We start from the raw sequence: 19,238 nt of genomic DNA, 5'->3' as shown, positions 1-19,238 counted from the left end.
AGGTGTGTTATTTGTGTTTGTTTTTTTAATGGCGAAACCTGGTTTGAAGAAGAGGAAGTGGGTTGTGTTGAGTTGCCAGATCCACAGTTCGTCTCACTCTTTCATTGTTCTCTCTCCCCCCCTCAGGCTTTTTGATCTCCCTAAATGGCAACTAAGGCAGGCTGTGCTAAATTGGTACAGCAGCTGCCGTCTACCATGTAAGCAGAGCCCTGTGAGGCGCTAGCACAGAGCCTGATCTGGATAAACCCACTCCTCAACTTCTTCTGGAAGCCTCCGCTTCAAGACTGCAGAATCTTAGAACTGGACTGCAGCATTATGACCGGGGGTCTTCTGGACTGTGGCATCTCTCATAACCTTTCAGATCTGCCCTTGATTGGACCACAAATTTTCAGTTACAGCATTATGAAAGTAATTGGTCGAAAGAAAAAAAAAAAAAAAAAGGACACCAAAACAATCAGTTAATCAATTACGTGATGCCATGGCCCTTTTGGATATGTTAGGATAAGAGACACGTTAAGTTTGACCTGGGCTTGCTCCAGGACAGATGGAGAGGGAGAAAGAAAGATGCAGAAAGAGAAAGAGAGGCAGAAAGTTGAGTGCTGGATCCAGTCCGGTCCGGTTTGTGGAGGCCCTGCAACTTGGCGAGAGAGAGAGAACTGGAGAGGAGCCGGTTCTGCTCCCGCCAGGCGTTGCTGGTGTCGTGCCAAGGGTGAAGGGGGGGCAGCAGAACGTGTGAGCCCACATATACCTCTTCCTCTCGGGCCTCTCCACTGGACCTGGGACTGATCTCAGTCAAGACTAACATAACATAGGGTAAGTATCTGACCATGCCCCGATAACGACAGCTTTGAGAAGAATCATATTTAGTCACTTCTGTATCTCCTATCTATTTTTTTTTTTTTATTCTAAGCTTTCTTTTGTTTTTTTACCTTTTACACAGTAATACACTTATCCTCTAAGTAGACAGAGTTTGATCCTGTTTACACTTGGTCATTTCATTCATCTTCTTTCTGGATTGTATCCTAGTAGAATTCCTGTGGTGAAAACTCACAATTCTAGACTTAAAATGTGCATAATGTTAGCAGGAGTTATAATGTAATCCGTGCTGTAGTTTAGTGGTTGTTGCATGGAGTTTTTGTTCCATTTCAAATCAGGGGACAACCCTAACAATCTTTTTCACATTGCACTTCTCTTAGTTAGGAGTCATTATATTCGGTAACATATCCCTTGTATTAATTTGGAAGATGCTCATGACATCTGCTGAGACTGGATTTAGTTGTCTGGCTTGGAAAGATAGTATTTGCGTATTTACACCTAGCTGAAATACGTAGTAGCCTCCAGTAGTAGTTTGTTTGATCTAATTAAGATTAATTTTATGTTCTTTAAATGACGCTTTCTGAGGATTATCCCTATCCAGATACAATCTTAATATTTTTGAGAATGGCCAAGTGTAAAGGGGTCAGTTAGACCTGAGCATGAGCATGTACATTAGGCCCAAATGTTAGGAGATATTCTCATATTTAGACACCACCCATGTGCGAAGCTGTCAATCACTGCCCTCAGCCAAAGGAGACTGTACTCGATAGGGTCACTAACAGTGTTGTCTGAGCCACCTCTACCTTTGTAATGAGAAACAGACTTTTCAGAGCTGGTTATCCACACGGATGAGCCAAAACGTCCGCCAATCGTGCATCTTTTTAAAGCAGTTATTAATCTGTTTGAAAATAAGAATTGAAATTGATTATTAATTTGCACATGCAGTTGAAAACCTTTGGCCTAATAATTTGATAGATTCTAGTAAATATGTCTAGTAATTCAAATGAACCCTAATGCTTAAATGGCAGGATGAACAAAAATGAGTTTAATGCTTTCTGAATATTTAACAGAGAATATGCTTATATTTTGTCCTTAAAAGCAGTTCGCTATCATGATTTGTTTCCTGAACACAAGATGGTGCACTTAATAAATGTATTGACACCATTTTTAGTGTAGCCGGTAAGTCACATTAGCTTTTAGGTTTTTGGAAAGGCCGCCAATACGCTACGGTATGCTGCACGCTGTTACGGTGTAATACTAAATTGAATATTCACACCACTAAAGAAGTAATCATTCATATTTAAACTTTATTTTTTTCCTCTAATAATCTTTCTTTAACACTTGTCCATTGCCCATTACACGCTCTAAAGATGTGGAAGATGTGAAGTTCGTCATTAATTACGACTACCCGAACTCTTCAGAGGATTATGTGCACCGCATCGGGCGCACTGCCCGTAGCACCAACAAAGGCACAGCCTACACGTTCTTCACACCTGGAAACCTGCGTCAGGCCCGTGACCTGGTACGGGTTCTGGAGGAGGCTCGGCAGGCCATCAACCCTAAACTTCTCCAGCTGGTTGACTCTGGACGTGGGTCAGGAGGTGAGCACTTACTTACAGGTTTGTATAAAGGTGGTTTGATGTGCAGAATTTCTTTTTACTGTATTCTGGTGTATTTTAAGCTGCTTGGGTCAGAATGTAACTATAAAAGTAGCAATAAATCTATTGTCCTTGTCCTAATCCAAGTAGAGTACAAAACACCTTGGCTTAGCTTGATGCAAGTTTGTGTTTAGCTTGGTTGACTCAAACAAATGAGTTTATTCAAAGCCATTTCATGATTTAGGAGGAAGGATGCGTTACCGTGGCTCCAGCTCCAGCAACCCCAATCTGATGTACCAGGATGAGTGTGAAAGGCGCATGCGCTCTGTCAGCGGAAGTGGAGGCAGCGTTAGCAAGGACAGTCGGGGAGGCAGCAGCTACAGCCGAGATGGGCGCTCAAGCCGTGATGACCGATCTTCCTCCTCGTCTTCGTACCGAGATCGCAGCCGGGATGGCCGGAACAGCTACAGCTCAGGCGATCAGTACCAAAGTTACAACAGCAGCGGAGGGGGAGGGTACAGCTCAAGGCAAGGTGCAGTTTCACAGTCTGGTGGTGGCACCAGTAGTGGTTCAGGCGTAGGGCAGCAGAACCAGTCAGGACCACCACAGGGCCCATTTAATCAGGGACCTCCTCCACCACCACAGTCTGGGGCCGGACCAGGACCAGGACCACAGCCTCTGATGGCCCAGCAGTTTGTTCCTCCTCCACCACCTCAGCCCATGATGGGATTTATGGGTCCAGGGCCGTACTCATTCGGTCCTCCTCCTCCACCCCCTCCCCAGCAGCAGAGAAAGTAAAACTTTTCATTCAAAAAGAGAAGCCAGATTGTGTAATATCCGTCTAGTAGTGGTACTTAATCATTCCCGACCCACTACCAGAGTGAAGAAAGTTGAGTATAGTTCAGTGTGTCGTCTTTATCCCTAGACTTTTCTTTCCTCTCTGTTTTATAAGTGTTTTGGTGTCACATTTTGCGCAGGCCAGTCATTCAGGGATTGTGGAGGTAAGGACTACGTATATTGAATTCTCTGATTATGTACCAACTGATGTATGCTACATATAACGCCAAGCTGAAAAACATTTTTTCAAAGCTTTTATAGCTTTTTCTCTCTGGGTAATTGTTTTACTGCTTTCTACTAGTTCACTATAATGTATAATTGTTTCTCTTTTTAGCTCACTTAGGCTTGTTAGTTCTGTTAACATTAGGAGCACAGACTATTACATGAATCATTTTGATGGCAGCCATTTTTTGTGAACATGCCAGTGATGTACAATAGGTTGAAGAAGCTAGCCTGGGATTTGTATCCTGTGTTGATTATTTCTACAGTTTGGTTTTTAATAAAGGGTTCAACCTAAAATATCTTCACTGGGTTCTACACACATTTACTAAGCAAAGGAAATGGGTGTGAGGGTTGGATCAACACTCCAACTTATTGAGTAGCTGTACAGGACAGAGAGGGAACTTCAGGCTGGGGAACCTGTGTTGAATGGACCTGATCACACTAAACTGAATGGGTTTTCAAAATGTATGTGCATTGGCCCTTAAACTTGAGGACATGGGGAACAAAATCCATTTTTAAACCCCCAAGAAAAAGAATAACTTTATTTCCCTTAAATACATATTTGCACTACTCCATACTCTTCCATACTTATTTGTTCTTTGTAGTTTTTCAATTTTGGCAAATGTACATAATTGCAATACGTATACTATTTACAGTCAGACTCGGGAGGAAATCAGGGTGGTGAGTATGACTTCAGGAGATGTAGCCTGGAGCATGATCGGGTGGCTGCAACATGACGTTATATTTGCAGAATTTCTTCTGCCTTTTGACCGCCAGACAAATATTTTTTTTTTTTCATGATTCCCATCGTTTCATCTTATCAGAGGCACGATAACTTCGTCACTATGTGCTGTATTTGGGGGGAAACACTGTTTTAGGTTGGAGTATTTCACTTAAAATAGGTACAAAGACAAAATAAATAGATGGTTGTGTCATCAATGCCATGTAAAACTGTCAAGATTTCAAATCATTTTGTCAGGAAAAAAATGGAAAGGTGGGGGGAAAACAAAACCTACACAAAAGTGTTAATAGCAACTGCAAAATTCCTGAACCAAAACAAACACATACAAAACAGAAATGCAAATATATGTATGTACAGATCAGCATTCAGGAAATGAGACGTACATGATGAAGGTAAAACATTAGATTAGGCACATACGGTCAATTTAAACAAGATGTCAGCATTAATGTCTGAAAAGGGCAAAACAGAGGGTTAGAGCACTGGTTCATCAAGGAGGGCAAATATTTTAATCCTTTATAAGCCAATGTATCAACTGCATCTGTAGTGTGTGCGGATTACCTCAAAACACCTTCGTACATTTTCTCGTATTGAGAAGCGGGTCAAAAAACAGATTTGCTCAAAACTCGTTGATGACTGAAAGCATTATGGGTTATCTTCGAATTACACGACCGTTACACTCTATTAACAAGGTCTTACCCTAACCCGTGCTTTCACAGATGTCTGTTTTAGTGTAACCCAGTGCCGTTATTCAACTGTTCATTAAGGGATAACATCCTGAAGGAGTTGTTGATTTGCCATCAGGTAGAAACCCGAGGCACTTGTGTTGACCAAGATGTTGATGTTACAAACTCTTCACCCACAAAGTGTCCCACCTCTGAGCAAATAAAACGATTCAGATTTCGGGCTTCGATATATGAACAGTTTAACTTCCTGAAATGGTTTAAAAGATTACTGACTGTCCCAAAACTGCCACATCCTCAAGTTTTGAGTAAATGGGTTAAAATGTGCAAATATTTCCCCTCCTTCCTATCAGATTTGGACAGACATCAAATGATCTAGTCTGACAAATTGATGTGCAACTTTGGTTTAAAAAAAAAAAGTAACCATAATCACCACCGATATGTAAAGAGAAATCAAATGTAGCTCTCATCCTAACTCTAGTTGTGACAAAGGGTGCTCATCAGACCATAGGCAAAGAGGGCGAGATTGGACATCCATCCTAGAGACACATCACAGCTTAAAAACAAAACCCACTTTACCGTTCCGTTACTCAAACTCACAAAGATCTGCTCCGTGAATCATAAAATACGTTCACGTGCACATAGTTCTCTCTACTACAGAAAGCACGATGGAGTATTTATGAGTGACGAGCACGTATACACACCTCCCTTATCGGGAAGGCCGGTATTGCATCAACAGGTTCACAAAACAGGACAAAGCCAGAGAGGCAGCAGAAGATGAGGGTTACGGTGAAGATTAAAACGGTTTGAATCAAAGACGATGAGACAGAAGGAAAGCGACATGAAAAGGACAGCATTGGGTTCCAAGGCGGATCCTTCTGACTTAAGTCTGACTCCAGTTTGAAAAAATGAGACCCTCCGTCACTTCACCTAAGCTCTACCTCTCAGTTCTCGTTCACACATGCTTCTATTCAAATGACTTCCTTGGTTTTAGCTTTTTAAGTTAAACTGTCTCAAATTCTCGGGAAAGTGAGGAGGGACTCAATTTTCTTTGGATCAGAAATGAACCATGGATTTGCAAGAGCTGTTCCCACTGGGCAAGACCAACAGGAAGCAGAGGGATAAAGCAGCAGGAAGTCAGTGTGTCCACCTAAAGGTTCCCCCAGGAGTCTGGAGGTGGGAACTGTTCAATGTCTCCGCTCTCATCATGGGACTCGTCAGCTAAATCGAATGTTAGCTTGTATCGCAACCGGACCTTTTCCTGTAGGAAAGAAGACATAAATGATGTCAGGACCAATATACACACACACACACACACACACATTATATATAACTGAAGCAAAGCAGAAGTACAGTTATTTGTTGTGTGTATTCCTCTGATACTACAGCAGTTTGCTAACAGTTAAAACTTATTTTATTAAAGAATGACATCACATGTTATCCACTGATAATTGCACATATTCCAGTGAATGTCTCTGAGAACTTAGATCCCATTGTCACATGGCAGTATATACAGCTGTTTTGTTTTTTTGCTCACCAGCATTTTTTCCCCCATGGCTATCTTTAATAAGAAAAAATTTGCAGCTTGTGTTATTGAGGAAGGATGCTGGAGGATTACTGGTTCGTGTGTTATCGACTCCTTTTTCAGTATAGTGGAAGGTCAAAAAATCAGTGATTAGGTTACACTATGCATAGACTTTTAAACAACAGAGATAAAAAGTATTTGAATGAATTTTCCCAACCTTTTGAGGGTTGGCCAGCAGCAACACTTGTGTGATCGCAGCGGGCGGGAGAATGGGGTTGAATGCTGGCAGGTCCGTTCCAGACGGTGGCTGCAGTTTCACCCTCATTGTCTACACAGACAAAAATGCTAAGCAACATGAGGAATCCTGCTAACCTACACAAACAGTACTTTCTGGTTTAAAGTAAATTATAACTATACACAGACGGTGTACCTTGGGAACAGCAGCCTGGAAGCGGACGTTTGTGATGGGTATGGGAGCGGACGACAGCATAGAGAGGATGACCACCAGAACGTCGGGCCGAGACGGAGGACTCTCACGCGCAAAGTGCAACAGGACACGCAAGCTGTGTTTGTCGAAGATAGTCACAGGCAACATGCTACCTGTCAAGCCAGAGAAAAGACAATGAGTAAGCGAGAGTGAGGGGGGGGGGGGGGGGGAAAAGCTATAATCCGCAGCAGGATGCTGAAGCAAAGACATACACGTATACATTTCTTACTAGGCTTAATGGATTCCAGGGGGACAGTGACATTAACCAGAGAGATCTCATCCTGAGGAGTGGAAGCAGGGCCGATGCTCAATGCAGGAGCCTCGCTGTTGTGCTGCGAGTTCAGGAGATTACCAGGCTCAGAGGAATATACTAGGATAGAACTTGGGTTTGTATTCGACTTGCTCTGAAGATCACGCAGGGTGGGCTTGGACTGAGGCTGAAGTTTGTCCCTGCAGGGCACACATGAACATCACATCCTGTATTAAATCATCACAGCTCAACATAATCCCTAATCATCTATGCTACAATTAATATTTGACTCATACATCAGCTTTATATCTTTACATTTCGTTGAGACCGTACCATTTGACCTGCAGGCTCTCAGGGGGCAGAGACTGCTGTAGCAGGGTCTTCCCCAACATGTCCAGATCATCTAGGGCCTTAACCGTGGCAGTGGGGGCACTAACAGGGGCTGGGGTAGGAGTAACTGATGGCAATAGCATGGCAGCTGGTACTGGGGGGACGAGTGTGTCTACAGTATCTGAAGTCTAAAACACAGTCAAAAACATTTAAACAGTTAACAAGGGAAAGAACAGCCAATAATCTTAATTTTTTCTCTTCTCTTACTTGGAATGAGTTCCATGTAGAGGCATCACCAGACTGGGAGGAAGCCAGAGTAGAACTAGGAGTGTTGTCAGTTAGCCCTACAACAAATGTACCAACGCAAATTAAACAGATTCAAGCTTATCATAAACAACACTCCATGTGTGTTTAATAGTAAAGTGTCATACATGTCAAATAGCCATGACATTTGGTGGCCAGTGTTTTTTCAGGATAATGTCTCTAACAAGAGTCTTATTCAAAATCTTTACAAATACATGGAAAAATCTGTGTATAATTGGATCTCCTTATTAAGATAAACAATGGGGATAATGCAGGTTGACAATGAACAATAATTTAAGAGCAGCAACTTCGATCCTCACATCTGTACTGGTACAGATACTAGTATATAAACCATGGAAAACAACTACAGGTCAGCTCTTACCCAGAGACATGAGCTCATCATCCAGCAGACTCATGCCTAGCTCATGTGATGGTGTGAGCTGAGAGGGGAAATCTGGGAAAGTGGGAGCTGAAGGTGATGTGTCCAGTCCAGTGAGGTCCAACAGGGCTGCGCGTTTGCCTGTCAAGGCATATACAAAGTCATTAAAACAGTCTTTTATACATCCAAAAGGTAGAACACCAGGTCTTTGTAGATACTTTTTTTTTGCCAGTCAATATGTCCATCATCATCGTAACAGTATTGGAAAAACAGTAGTGAACAGAATAATGTTTGTGTAACATGGTGCTGATAACGTGTCTAGTTCATTTACCCGTAAGTGTTGGCATAGTGCTGCTGTCTCCATTCACCTCCTCTCCCTTCACAAGCTGCCTATAGAGGTTAATCACCTGCGTCAGACTGTCATTGGCCTGCAGGATCTCCGCTTTAGAGAGAGAAAAACACACACACACGGTGTGTTCAGTCTAATCACTAAACCCTACACCGCACCAACTGGATAAGATCCAACCTCACTTGTAACAATATCTGCAATTCAATTTTGATTCCCATTCATTTTCAATTTGGATTAATATAAATAATAATAATAATAATAATAATAAGATTAGGCTCTAGTGTGAACCCTGCCTCCATCCGCATGGCCTGATGGCTCATTCAAGGCTTTGATGGTTATGAAAACAAAATAAAAAAAAGACTGTAGCCTTCACTTTCACTAGATCTCTGTCCAATTAAACACCTAAAGGAGATTTTGAAGCAATTTCTCAGACAGTGCTCCCCTCTAGAATCATTGAGAGAAGTCTTGAGCACAACAGAACAGAGCAGAAGGAGCTACATATATGTGTTAATTTACACATGTATTGTTTTGGGGGTGACTGCAGTTTATATATATATATATATATATATATATATATATATATATATATATATATATATATATATATATATATATATACATATATATATATACATATACATATATATACACACACACACACACAGCAGACTAACCAAATGATCACTTAGCAGCAAGTCTGTAATTTAACTTGATCTAACTGTATTTAGACAGACCATTGACCACCTGCAAATAACATGTGGTGCAACAGACAAAATGCTCTCCTGTTGCCTATTCATCTATTCTTAGATTTCCTGTGGGTTCTTACCTAGAGCTTCATCATTGTCTTCTGTGTCACTGGCCAGTCTGAACAGGGTGGGCCTCATTTTCTCACAGCGTTGGTACAAATCCTACAAAGTACAGTAAGCGAGGGGAATATGAAGCGCTGCTCAGGACCAAAACAACCACAAATAAATCATTAATAATTCATTTCATGAATTAAATGGTAACTCATCAGGTGTCAGTCATGTTAGTTGCTTATCACGACTTCCATAAGCAAGACATTTCATGCGAGTCAACCTTAGTACCACTGGTTACTGATTAAGTGTGCATGTGCTTTCATACCTTAATGAGCTCCTCGTTGTCGTTCGAGCTAGTGTCTTTGTTGTAGTCTGCTAGTAGCTGTGTAAGCAGCTTGACGCTCTCCTTTACTTCCTGAATAGCGTTTACTCTCTTTGACACCTTCTCCATGCGCTTTTGATCCTGTAGGATAATAATAATAATAATAATAACCTTTATTTTCTATAGCGCCTTTAAAAGAACATCTCAAAGCGCTTTACAAAAGCAAAATTAAAGCAACAAAAATAGACAATAAAATAAGCACTATGTAAAATTACAATTAGTCAAATTAAAAGCTACCCTAAAAAAATAAGTTTTAAGCAGAGATTTAAAAGTGCCAGGAGATGATGCTTGCCTTATCTCAGTTGGTAATGAATTCCACAGTTTTGGAGCTAGTGAAGAGAAGGCCCTATCTCCTATTGATTTTAAACGAGTTAAAGGAACAGTTAAAAGACCAGTTTCAGAAGAACGAAGATCGCGAGATGGAATATAAGGAATGAAAAGATCAGCCAAATATTGGAGCTAACCCGTGTAAGGCCTTGTAGGTAAGCATCAGAATATTAAAATCAACCCTAAACCTAACGGGGAGCCAGTGCAAGGACTCCAAAACTGGAGTAATGTGATCTTTTAATTTTGTTCTAGTAAGTATTCTCGCAGCCGAATTTTGCACTACCTGCAATTTGTTTAAGGTAGCTTTAGACACCCCAGCCAACAAGGCATTGCAGTAATCAATACGGGAAAACACAAAAGTGTTGATCAGTCTCTCAGCAACAGAAACTTACAGAATTTCGACGCAATCTGGCAATATTTCTGAGATGGAAGAAAGAAGTTTTAACCGTATTTTGGATATGTGGCTCAAATGTTAAATTGGCATCAAAAATTACCCCTAGATTCCTCAATTTTGTTTGAAACTCCACATTTGAACCATCAAGAGTTAGCTTGACTGACCCAGCTTTGCATAGTTGGTGGGGTGAGCCAACAAGCATAATCTCAGTCTTTTCACTGTTAAGAAAAAGAAAATTTTCTGTCATCCATTCTTTCATCTTAGAAATACATTCAGAAAGGAAATCAACAGGCACAGTTTCATTAGGTTTAAAATGAATATAGATCTGTGTATCATCTGCGTAAAAATGAAATTTTAGACCACGTGATCTCAAAAGCTGGCCAAGAGGAAAAACATAAATATTAAAAAGCAGAGGGCCCAAGATTGATCCCTGAGGTACCCCAGATTGAACAACGTTAACCTCCGATCTAAATCCACCCATGGCAACAAACTGCTTCCGATCTTTGAAGTAGGACTTAAACCAATTTAAAACAGTATCAGAGACACCAAAAAAGTTTCAAGACGAGAAATTAAAACTGAATGATCAACAGTGTCAAATGCGGCACTGAGATCAAGAAGGATCAATACTGAAAGACAGCCAGAATCTGAGGCAGTTAACAGGTCATTTGTAACCCTGACCAGGGCGGTTTCTGTACTATGGAATTTACGAAAGCCCGATTGCAAAGGTTCAAAGAGATTGTTCTCAGTTAAATGAGAAATTAACTGAGTAGCAACAACTCGCTCCAAAGGTTTAGTAAGAAAAGAGAGATTAGATATCGGACGGAAATTAGCAAGGTTCTCACAGTCTATATTTGTCTTTTTAGGTACCGGGGTGATCGCAGCCATTTTAAAAGCTGTTGGGACAACCCCAGTACACAGAGAGTCATTTATAATGCTCAAAACAATGGGGCTCAGAGAAGTAAAACATGACTGAAACAAACCAGTGGGTATGGGATCTAGTAAGTGGCTGCTTTCATTTTAGAAACCTCTACAAAAAGACAATGCGTGTCAAGTGTAGAAAATGTTGAAAACATAGAACCAGAATAACAAGGAGTAAAAAAAACAACAGAAGACGACAATGAAGAAGAAGCACAAAAACCTCTACGAACATTATCGACCTTTGTGCCAAAGAAATGCAGGAACTTATTACAGAGATGATCAGAAGCAGTGACATGAGAGACAGTTTTATGATTTAGCAATTTGTTAAGCGAATTGAAAAGTTGTCTTGAATTTCCTTGATTGTCGTTAATCATGTTAGAAAAATAATCAGATCTGGCAGAAACAATACCAGCCTTATATTCTTGTATAAAACTCAGGTTCAGTATTTTGTGTGGATTTTAAGAGATGCGTTTACGTTTGAGAATCGTGGGATATCTCGGTTTTCTGCTAAATTTAGTACATGCCAGAAAAGATAGCCTTTACATGGACTCCCTGTTTGCTAACCCACATTTCTCATCAGGTACAGGAATGTGGTTTAGCATGCTACAAACGGTGCACTTTGAGAAACGCATTAATATTAACAACTATAAACGACATAGACAACTGTTATTATAATTTAGTGTTACAGTTGGTTCTGGTGTGGTGCACAGGGTGTCGAAATAATTATATTTAGTAATTATAAAAGTAATTATAGTACCCCGGGATGAAGAGTGAGCTTTGCCGAGTGCCACAGAAGTAACGAGGTGGTATTAAATCTACATGAATTTAACTTCAAAATTATTTATTTTACATTGGTAATATGGTCATGGAGCCTGATGGTCAATGAACTTCATTAAAAAAAAAAAAAAAAAAACCCTGAGCTTCATTCAGGCAGTTGATTATAAAAATAACATGGGTCACAATAACTCACATGTGCTGCCTTTAAAGCACGGCAGAGTAACTGAGGCATAACTACAAAACAAACACACGTGCACACACACACACTCACCTCCTGAACCATTTCCTTAATAAGTTTGTTTGCTGCTCTCAGGTCTTCCGGGTGAGTGCTGTTGAGCAAGCGTGATAGCATCTATAGATATAAAGAGAATGTGAGAGAGAGATAGAGAGACTGTTTATTATCCTGTCACCTAGCTACATGTATACAACATCCTGTCTCCTAGCTATACAACAGCCAGAGTTCATTTCGAACACCTTATATTTCAACTTATTCATCGAGCTGGGCATGAACAAATCTAGGGGGAGAAACCTAAAACCTAAGGGTAATTAAGGTAATAGCAGCTTTATTTACACCATGTTTCATTTACATGATGTGCGTGTGATGGTAAATTAGGTCATGCACTATCGTATGATTTGTAAATAAAAGACTGACAAGCAGGACGGTATCCACATGACCAAAGCTGAATCACAGACTGCGCTCAAACATTTGATCATATTTCCATGCGTTAGATAACAATGATTAAAAATGGATTTTATATATATATATATATATAAAAATTCACACACTATTCTCAGTGGAAGGTTTGTTGAATCGATGCCATTAGGACATGACACACAGCATGAGCACTGACTTTGTATTCGAACCACTGTGTTTTAAATAATCATGTTTATATGGCGGTTCGCCTGGCTCTGCTTCTGGACACATGCCACCCTGCAGAGGATCAGTTCCGGGCTTAATCCGACCTGAACATTGAGTTCTCTAACAGCAGCTTACATGATTGTGCTGATGGAATTAGTTTCATTAGTGCAGGAACGGCAGGGTCCTTGGTCCTTCGTTCTCATAGCCACAAGCTCTGTTATTTTTTACCTTTGATTTCTCTTCATCCTCAAAGATGGCGTTCTTGGGTCTGGGAGGTGGAGGAGGGAGGGGCTTATCATCTGGAAGAGCGGGGTCCTGTTTCACAATACCTGGAAGAGAGACAAGGAGCCCTTGTCACTTAGCAACATGGAAAACATAAGCTGGGACTTGCTGTGGTGTTCACATTGAACGTGGATGGAAATGACAAACCCACAGAAGGAGACCGTTTAGAACCAGGACAAATGAATGGTTCAGTATTAATATAGGACGTAAATGACATTAATTAATAAAAACAACTATTGATACACACTTAAAGTTTGAGTGAAACATGTGACTAAACCACCACTAGCATACATGCAAATAGGATTATTTGTACATTATGTGATTTCTTGAAATAACTTTAATCCTAAATAAAATACCACATTATGTTGCTTAAATAACTGCTTGAAAGATCCACCTATAGCTGAAATCAGTTAATGTTAATATATTTGTGTAGACTTTTCTGGATACCTTGTTTCTTCAGCATCTGATAGGCGTCAGATATTTTGGTCTCTTCGGGAAACCCGACTGTCCAACTGTACATCATTTCTAGTACTTTCTTCTTCACGGGTTCTGGAGCTCGAGAGCCCAGATACTATAACAAAGCAGAGAGCGATAGGGAATACAATCTATAACCGAACCCTGTCACCATTTGCACGCACTGCAGAAATACTAACGATGACCAGAAACAAGCAAATCAGAGAAGCATAAAGCAACTCAACGCTTACTTTTGGAGAAACCACCTTGATGAGCTCGTTGAGAAAGCGGAACTTCCCCACTTCATTATGGAACCTCTTCCCACAGTTCTTCATACATGTCTCCAGAACCTTCACAAACCACACACACACAGTATTCCTCAAATGTCAATTGAAAAGCTAACGTTAATTAGTGTACTGTGTTTCGTTATTGGGGGATTAACACAGAAACTAATCCCTTGGAGCTTCCTGAGAGATTAATAACAGATGCTGATATTTCGGATGCAATCTAAAGCACCATGCTGAGACTGAATCTTCTTACTCAGTTCATCAGATTTAAAAGTATATAAAATATTGGAAATGATTGCTATGGCATCTGAAGGATTATTAAGTTTTTGCCCTAACCAAATATCTTGATGTGTGTAACTTGAGGACATCGTGAACTAGTCTGAAACCTTTGTATAAGCAATGTATGGGTAATTTCAACCAATTGAGTAGTAGCATTCAAAATGATGTATTATATTCCAGGGATGCAATTTCCAGCATTTAAATGCACTTTTTGAAATCATATAATGCGTATTAAAATGATACCAATCATGATGTACAAAAATATTTGGTTAAACAAATACAGATGATGAGGAAACATCACTGTTCACTTCACCGTAAATGGCAGCACATAATATTCCAACTTCAGATGAACCTGCTTTATCTTACCGTGAGGGCCTGCATGGCTTCCCATTCCTGAGGTGACTGGATCTTGTGAGCCAAAAGCCTGGTTGCCAGCTGTGGACTACAGAAAAGAGAAATCCAGATTACAAAAGACAGCAGATAAACAAGTAAAACGGATGAAGTGGATTAAAGCGAAAAGTGACATGACTGCTTACAAACTGGCCGTATATTTGACTTCTGAAACAAAGGAGGGATAATGAACTTTTAATGTGGTTTTCTCCAGCAGCAGCTCTGATTGTAGTCAAAGGTTTAAATGAATATAATAATGTTTCTATAGTACACATGTTCATAGGGACGTGTGTGTTGGACTAAGACTCATCTTAAATGGATTAAGAAACCTGGTGATATTTAACAAAGAAAACTATCATAATCAGTAGAATGATGGATTTTTTCCCCCATAAGGAGACATTTATTTAACATTTATATAAGGAGCCCTATAGAAAGTCTTTCAGTGAGAGGCCTTTTTTGTTTTTTAGGGTAACATGAAAAAGTCTTAACTTATTAATAAGAAGTGGGGAGACAGGCAAAGGAATGACTTTTTATAGCCGTTTGATTTATCATCTGTAAACATATCTAAATGATTCATACACTGTTGAGAAGTCTCGAGGAAAAATCCCCTCCTGATTTGGATTAAACATACCAAACAATGCACAAATATAAAAAGCAACACTGGGAATAATATTTTATATGATGGAAACTCTACAATGACGCTAAGAATTTGAGCCTGTAGGCAAGAACACCAAATGCTCTAAAGAACTAGGACCCATTTAACCTTTTTTAAGAACCTAGAAATGTTTTCACATGCCTTGAACAATGAGTAACCTATGGCAAATTCATTCATTCATTCATTCATTCATCTTCTACCGCTTATCCGAACTACCTCGGGTCACGGGGAGCCTGTGCCTATCTCAGGCGTCATTGGGCATCAAGGCAGGATACAACCTGTACAGAGTGCCCCTATGGCAAATTAATTCATTAAAACTCTTTTTACACTATATTCAACACACATTCTGCTACAGTAATATGTAAGTAACATGCGTGTATGTTTGTATTTTTGAAAATAAAAACAAAAACAAAATCAAGTTTAATGCGTGTTTAGGAATAAAACAAAATTTGAGACGTTGAGAGAGGTCCATAAGACCCGAGTCTGTTACAATATTGCTGTGAAAACTATCCTGTTCATTCATTCACACAAAACAATACATTGATTAACATTCGTATGGCACTTTTTGTTTGAGACTTTTTTTTTTATCTGTATGTGAGGGAGTGTTAACAACCATGAATACTGATGCATCATCACACCCGGGGAGACAATGACCCACCCCTTAAAGTCTTGTGATTCATGTTGACATATAGTTTGTTTGAGAACTTATAGGTAAGTGTTTAACACATTTGAATAGTTTGTGCAGATCATTACCATATGAATAGCACATGCTTTGAATGGGTGTGTCTAGATTAGTGCTGATTAGTCAAGACAGAAAAACTGGTCTGTATGACTATAAATGATGGAGTATTTTAACTCGTTGTCATCGCTACACCAAGACGTCCACATGTGGGACCATAGACTTGTTGGGTAAAAGCGGAACTCACCCTTCAGGGTCATTGCTGAGCTGCTCACAGAAAGCTTTAATGCTGTCCCAGTCTGTCTCTCTGTTAAGAGGGTTGGTCGCTTTGTCTGCAAGTCAAAAGCATACAGAAAATGTACCTTTATGCTGCAGGCATCATTTAAAATGCATGATGAACAAACCTCTTGTTTTCAAGGATCGGGAAGCATTAAACCGACACTATAGGTGATACTGTTCGACCTTATAAATAATTAATGTAGAAATTGTCACTGCAGCTGTTTTGCCAGATTCTATCATTTAAAATTAAATTAAAAATGAGTTACAGCACAGCTGCTTCCAAACTTGCAGACGTGTGTATGTTTCTCACCAAATATCATCATCTGTGAAAGTGGAGTTCGCTGGTGTTGAGCAGTGACAGACATGAATGTTTATATAGACCAATGAAGAAAAAAAAGCACTACTGTTTTATAGCTTTGCCTCATTTCTACCTCAGAATGCTCTTAATGAGAACAAAAGAGTGAAACAAGAAAGCAAAGGGTGCCAATATGTTACTGTTGGTGAAAACAATCTGGATGGATATTAGAATGCAAATTTATCAAGTGATATCGAAATACAATTTTCAGATGAATTTTCAGGAGAAGTGCCTTTTCTTTAGTTGTATCTTAAAAAAAAAAAAATTACTTACATAATTCTTTAATACATAAAACATCACGAATGTTGGTAAATTGTTGACTTCTGTCACCATTCTGCCTCACACCATCACCCTATTGCTATAATATATACAAGTGTATATCCTGGAACACTGGATTAATAGAGGAAGGGGTTTGCGTGTGTGTGTGTGTGTAAGTTTGGGACATTTCCAGTTTGCATTTTTACAGAATCCAGATAATCCCACAACAACAAAAAAAAAAAACCTATTCAACAAGATTTGTTCCATTTTGTCAGATCACATGACTAAATATTACACATGACTAACAACACTCAAATTTCTACCAGTTTCTAAACTAGAAGCTTTGACTATACTGAACAAAAGCTACTACGTTTTTGACATAGCATGTGATCTCATCATAGCTATAGAAATGGTTCAATGTACACACAGGAACATGCTCAAAACAGGCAAGATGATTTATACATAATTACCCAACCGTTGCATAGTATTTTCTAGTCATTCAGAAAAATCAAATCAATGCTTGAGTAAATAATGTTTTATATTCTAGTACAATCATGCTTGTATTTTATGTGCACTTTTTTGATTACTGCTGAGGACGTGTTGGTGTAAGCGAAGCTTGATCTCTAGCAGGCATTTCACCAGACATGTCTGTCATATATATAATAAATCATCACTGGAACTGGTTCCCATCATGTCTTGTTCCCATCACTGCTTGTCTGTTTATCATATGTAATAATAATAATAATAATAAATCATATTTTGCAGTTTCCTGCTGCTATAACAATAGGATATAATTATTATATCCTAAAAGACATATCCAAAAAAAATCTCTTATGCATAGAACGTTTTAATATGCAAACCATCATCTAATGCATATGCAAATTAATTACTAACGTCACCTGGTGACTTCTAGAAACTTTCTGAGTGTGAATTTTCTACTTTTCTGTGTGAGAACTACATCGATTAGCCAGAAGGGTGTTAAATTTGAACAAACATCATTATCTTCACTGATTTATGAAGGTGTTAATATGTAAACATGAGAAGAAAAAAAAACTGAGAAAATGTTTTCCCCTCGAGATAAAGTTGTTTTTTCAAAATATTTATCTACCTTTTTTTTTTTTTTATTCCCACAGAGGTTTGTCGTCATTATTATTAGCCGGCTAGTTAGAGGAACAGTTAGCAGGTCATGTGAAATGATCCCCTCCCTATTAACTTACACTGGAAGTGACAGCGCATCTGGCTAAAGCGTCCTGAACTAAACCGCATTGCATCCAAATGTCAGCGCACGAATTACAAATAAATCGACGGTTTAACGCGCATGCAAGTGTTTTGACGCAAACCGAAATCTGTAACGAATAAAACGGTCGTGTTGTCGTGATTAGACTCGCTAACTACGCTAGCATGTTTAGCTTAGCTTAGCTTAGCTTAGCTTGCAAACAAACTGCCAAGCTAATTAGCTAGCTGGTTAGCTTCAAGTCTTGGCACTGATAATAACCCGTACACAAAAATCACACCAACTAACACAAATCCCTACGTTTGATTAATTCAAATAGATGTCTTTCTGTAGTATGACGTGTCACTTGTGCGTTATAAAGCTGCTTAATTAAAACTGTGCTTGACTTACTGATGCGAGACTCCAAACTCCCCTCATCAGGCGGAGCCGCCATCTTTCGGTGATTCCTTTCCGAATGCACTCGAACTCTCGCGAGATTGAACACCAAGTAGCACACGGTTCTCGCGAGATTATTTACTACTTCAGTTGCAAGTCTCGCGATGCTCTGCATTGTGCTGATTTATACATAATGTTCAGATTTCCCCACTGAACTGCTGGATCCTCCCACAAAAGGGTAAAGTATGACTCAGAGCCGACTCGTTCAGGTATGACTCACTGTTACACAGGGTGCGACTAGCACATAGTCTCATGCACCAAATACCATCATATTTGTTCAGACATTGCACTAATTCGTTCACAACTTTATAGAACTACAGTCAGGAACTGTATATTGACAACTGAGTATACAAACAGATTCACCCCTTAAAGGAAAACTACAAAATGACATCACAGGGTTACTATTCAGCAAAATCAGAGGTCAGAATTCACCTTCAGTAGTGGAGATAACACACTGAACCCTGAGCCCCAGAGACTTTGATTCCACAGAAGGGCAGAAACTTGCCGAGCAAGTAATTTATGAAATGACAAGCACACTGGGATTGACGACGCATTCAGCATTGGGCTGCACTACATTCTGCAACACCTGGACTGCCCAGGGCCATACGCCAGGATTCTCTTTGTCGATTTCAGTTCGGCTTTTAATACGATAATTCCGGACATTCTCCACTCCAAACTCC

The 19,238-nt window shown here is 39.7% G+C and overlaps 2 protein-coding genes across 6 annotated transcripts in view; one reads left to right on the top strand and one right to left on the bottom strand.

Moving 5' to 3' along the window:
• Nucleotides 1–3,772, top strand: part of LOC132844855 (probable ATP-dependent RNA helicase DDX17) — a 146,957-nt gene extending 143,185 nt beyond the window's left edge. For 4 of the 5 annotated variants that reach the window (XM_060868696.1, XM_060868694.1, XM_060868693.1 and 1 more), the window contains exons 13-14: nucleotides 2,187–2,435; nucleotides 2,659–3,772. In XM_060868696.1, the coding sequence (XP_060724679.1) occupies nucleotides 2,187–2,435; nucleotides 2,659–3,212 (803 nt within the window). In that variant the 3' untranslated portion in view covers nucleotides 3,213–3,772. The remainder of the gene's footprint in view (nucleotides 1–2,186; nucleotides 2,436–2,658) is intronic. The other variant, XM_060868697.1, reaches the window with a different exon arrangement.
• Nucleotides 3,773–3,985: 213 nt separating this feature from the next.
• On the bottom strand, nucleotides 3,986–18,646 carry gga1 (golgi-associated, gamma adaptin ear containing, ARF binding protein 1). Its single transcript, XM_060868698.1, has 17 exons — nucleotides 18,514–18,646; nucleotides 16,245–16,329; nucleotides 14,640–14,715; nucleotides 13,959–14,057; nucleotides 13,702–13,825; nucleotides 13,201–13,301; nucleotides 12,385–12,465; nucleotides 9,641–9,778; nucleotides 9,345–9,426; nucleotides 8,501–8,611; nucleotides 8,173–8,310; nucleotides 7,755–7,831; nucleotides 7,491–7,675; nucleotides 7,137–7,357; nucleotides 6,851–7,020; nucleotides 6,638–6,748; nucleotides 3,986–6,156 (listed from the first exon to the last, which is right to left on the bottom strand). The coding sequence occupies exons 1-17, from the start codon at nucleotides 18,554–18,556 to the stop codon at nucleotides 6,046–6,048; spliced, it is 1,953 nt and encodes a 650-aa protein (XP_060724681.1). The 5' UTR covers nucleotides 18,557–18,646; the 3' UTR covers nucleotides 3,986–6,045.
• Between the last annotated feature and the right edge of the window lie 592 nt (nucleotides 18,647–19,238).

This window comes from Tachysurus vachellii, chromosome 4 (assembly GCF_030014155.1).
Source record: "Tachysurus vachellii isolate PV-2020 chromosome 4, HZAU_Pvac_v1, whole genome shotgun sequence".
Classification (NCBI taxonomy): Eukaryota; Metazoa; Chordata; class Actinopteri; order Siluriformes; family Bagridae; genus Tachysurus; species Tachysurus vachellii.
The sequence above is the reverse complement of the archived record's forward strand: the minus strand, read 5'-3'. Positions and strand labels throughout refer to the sequence as shown.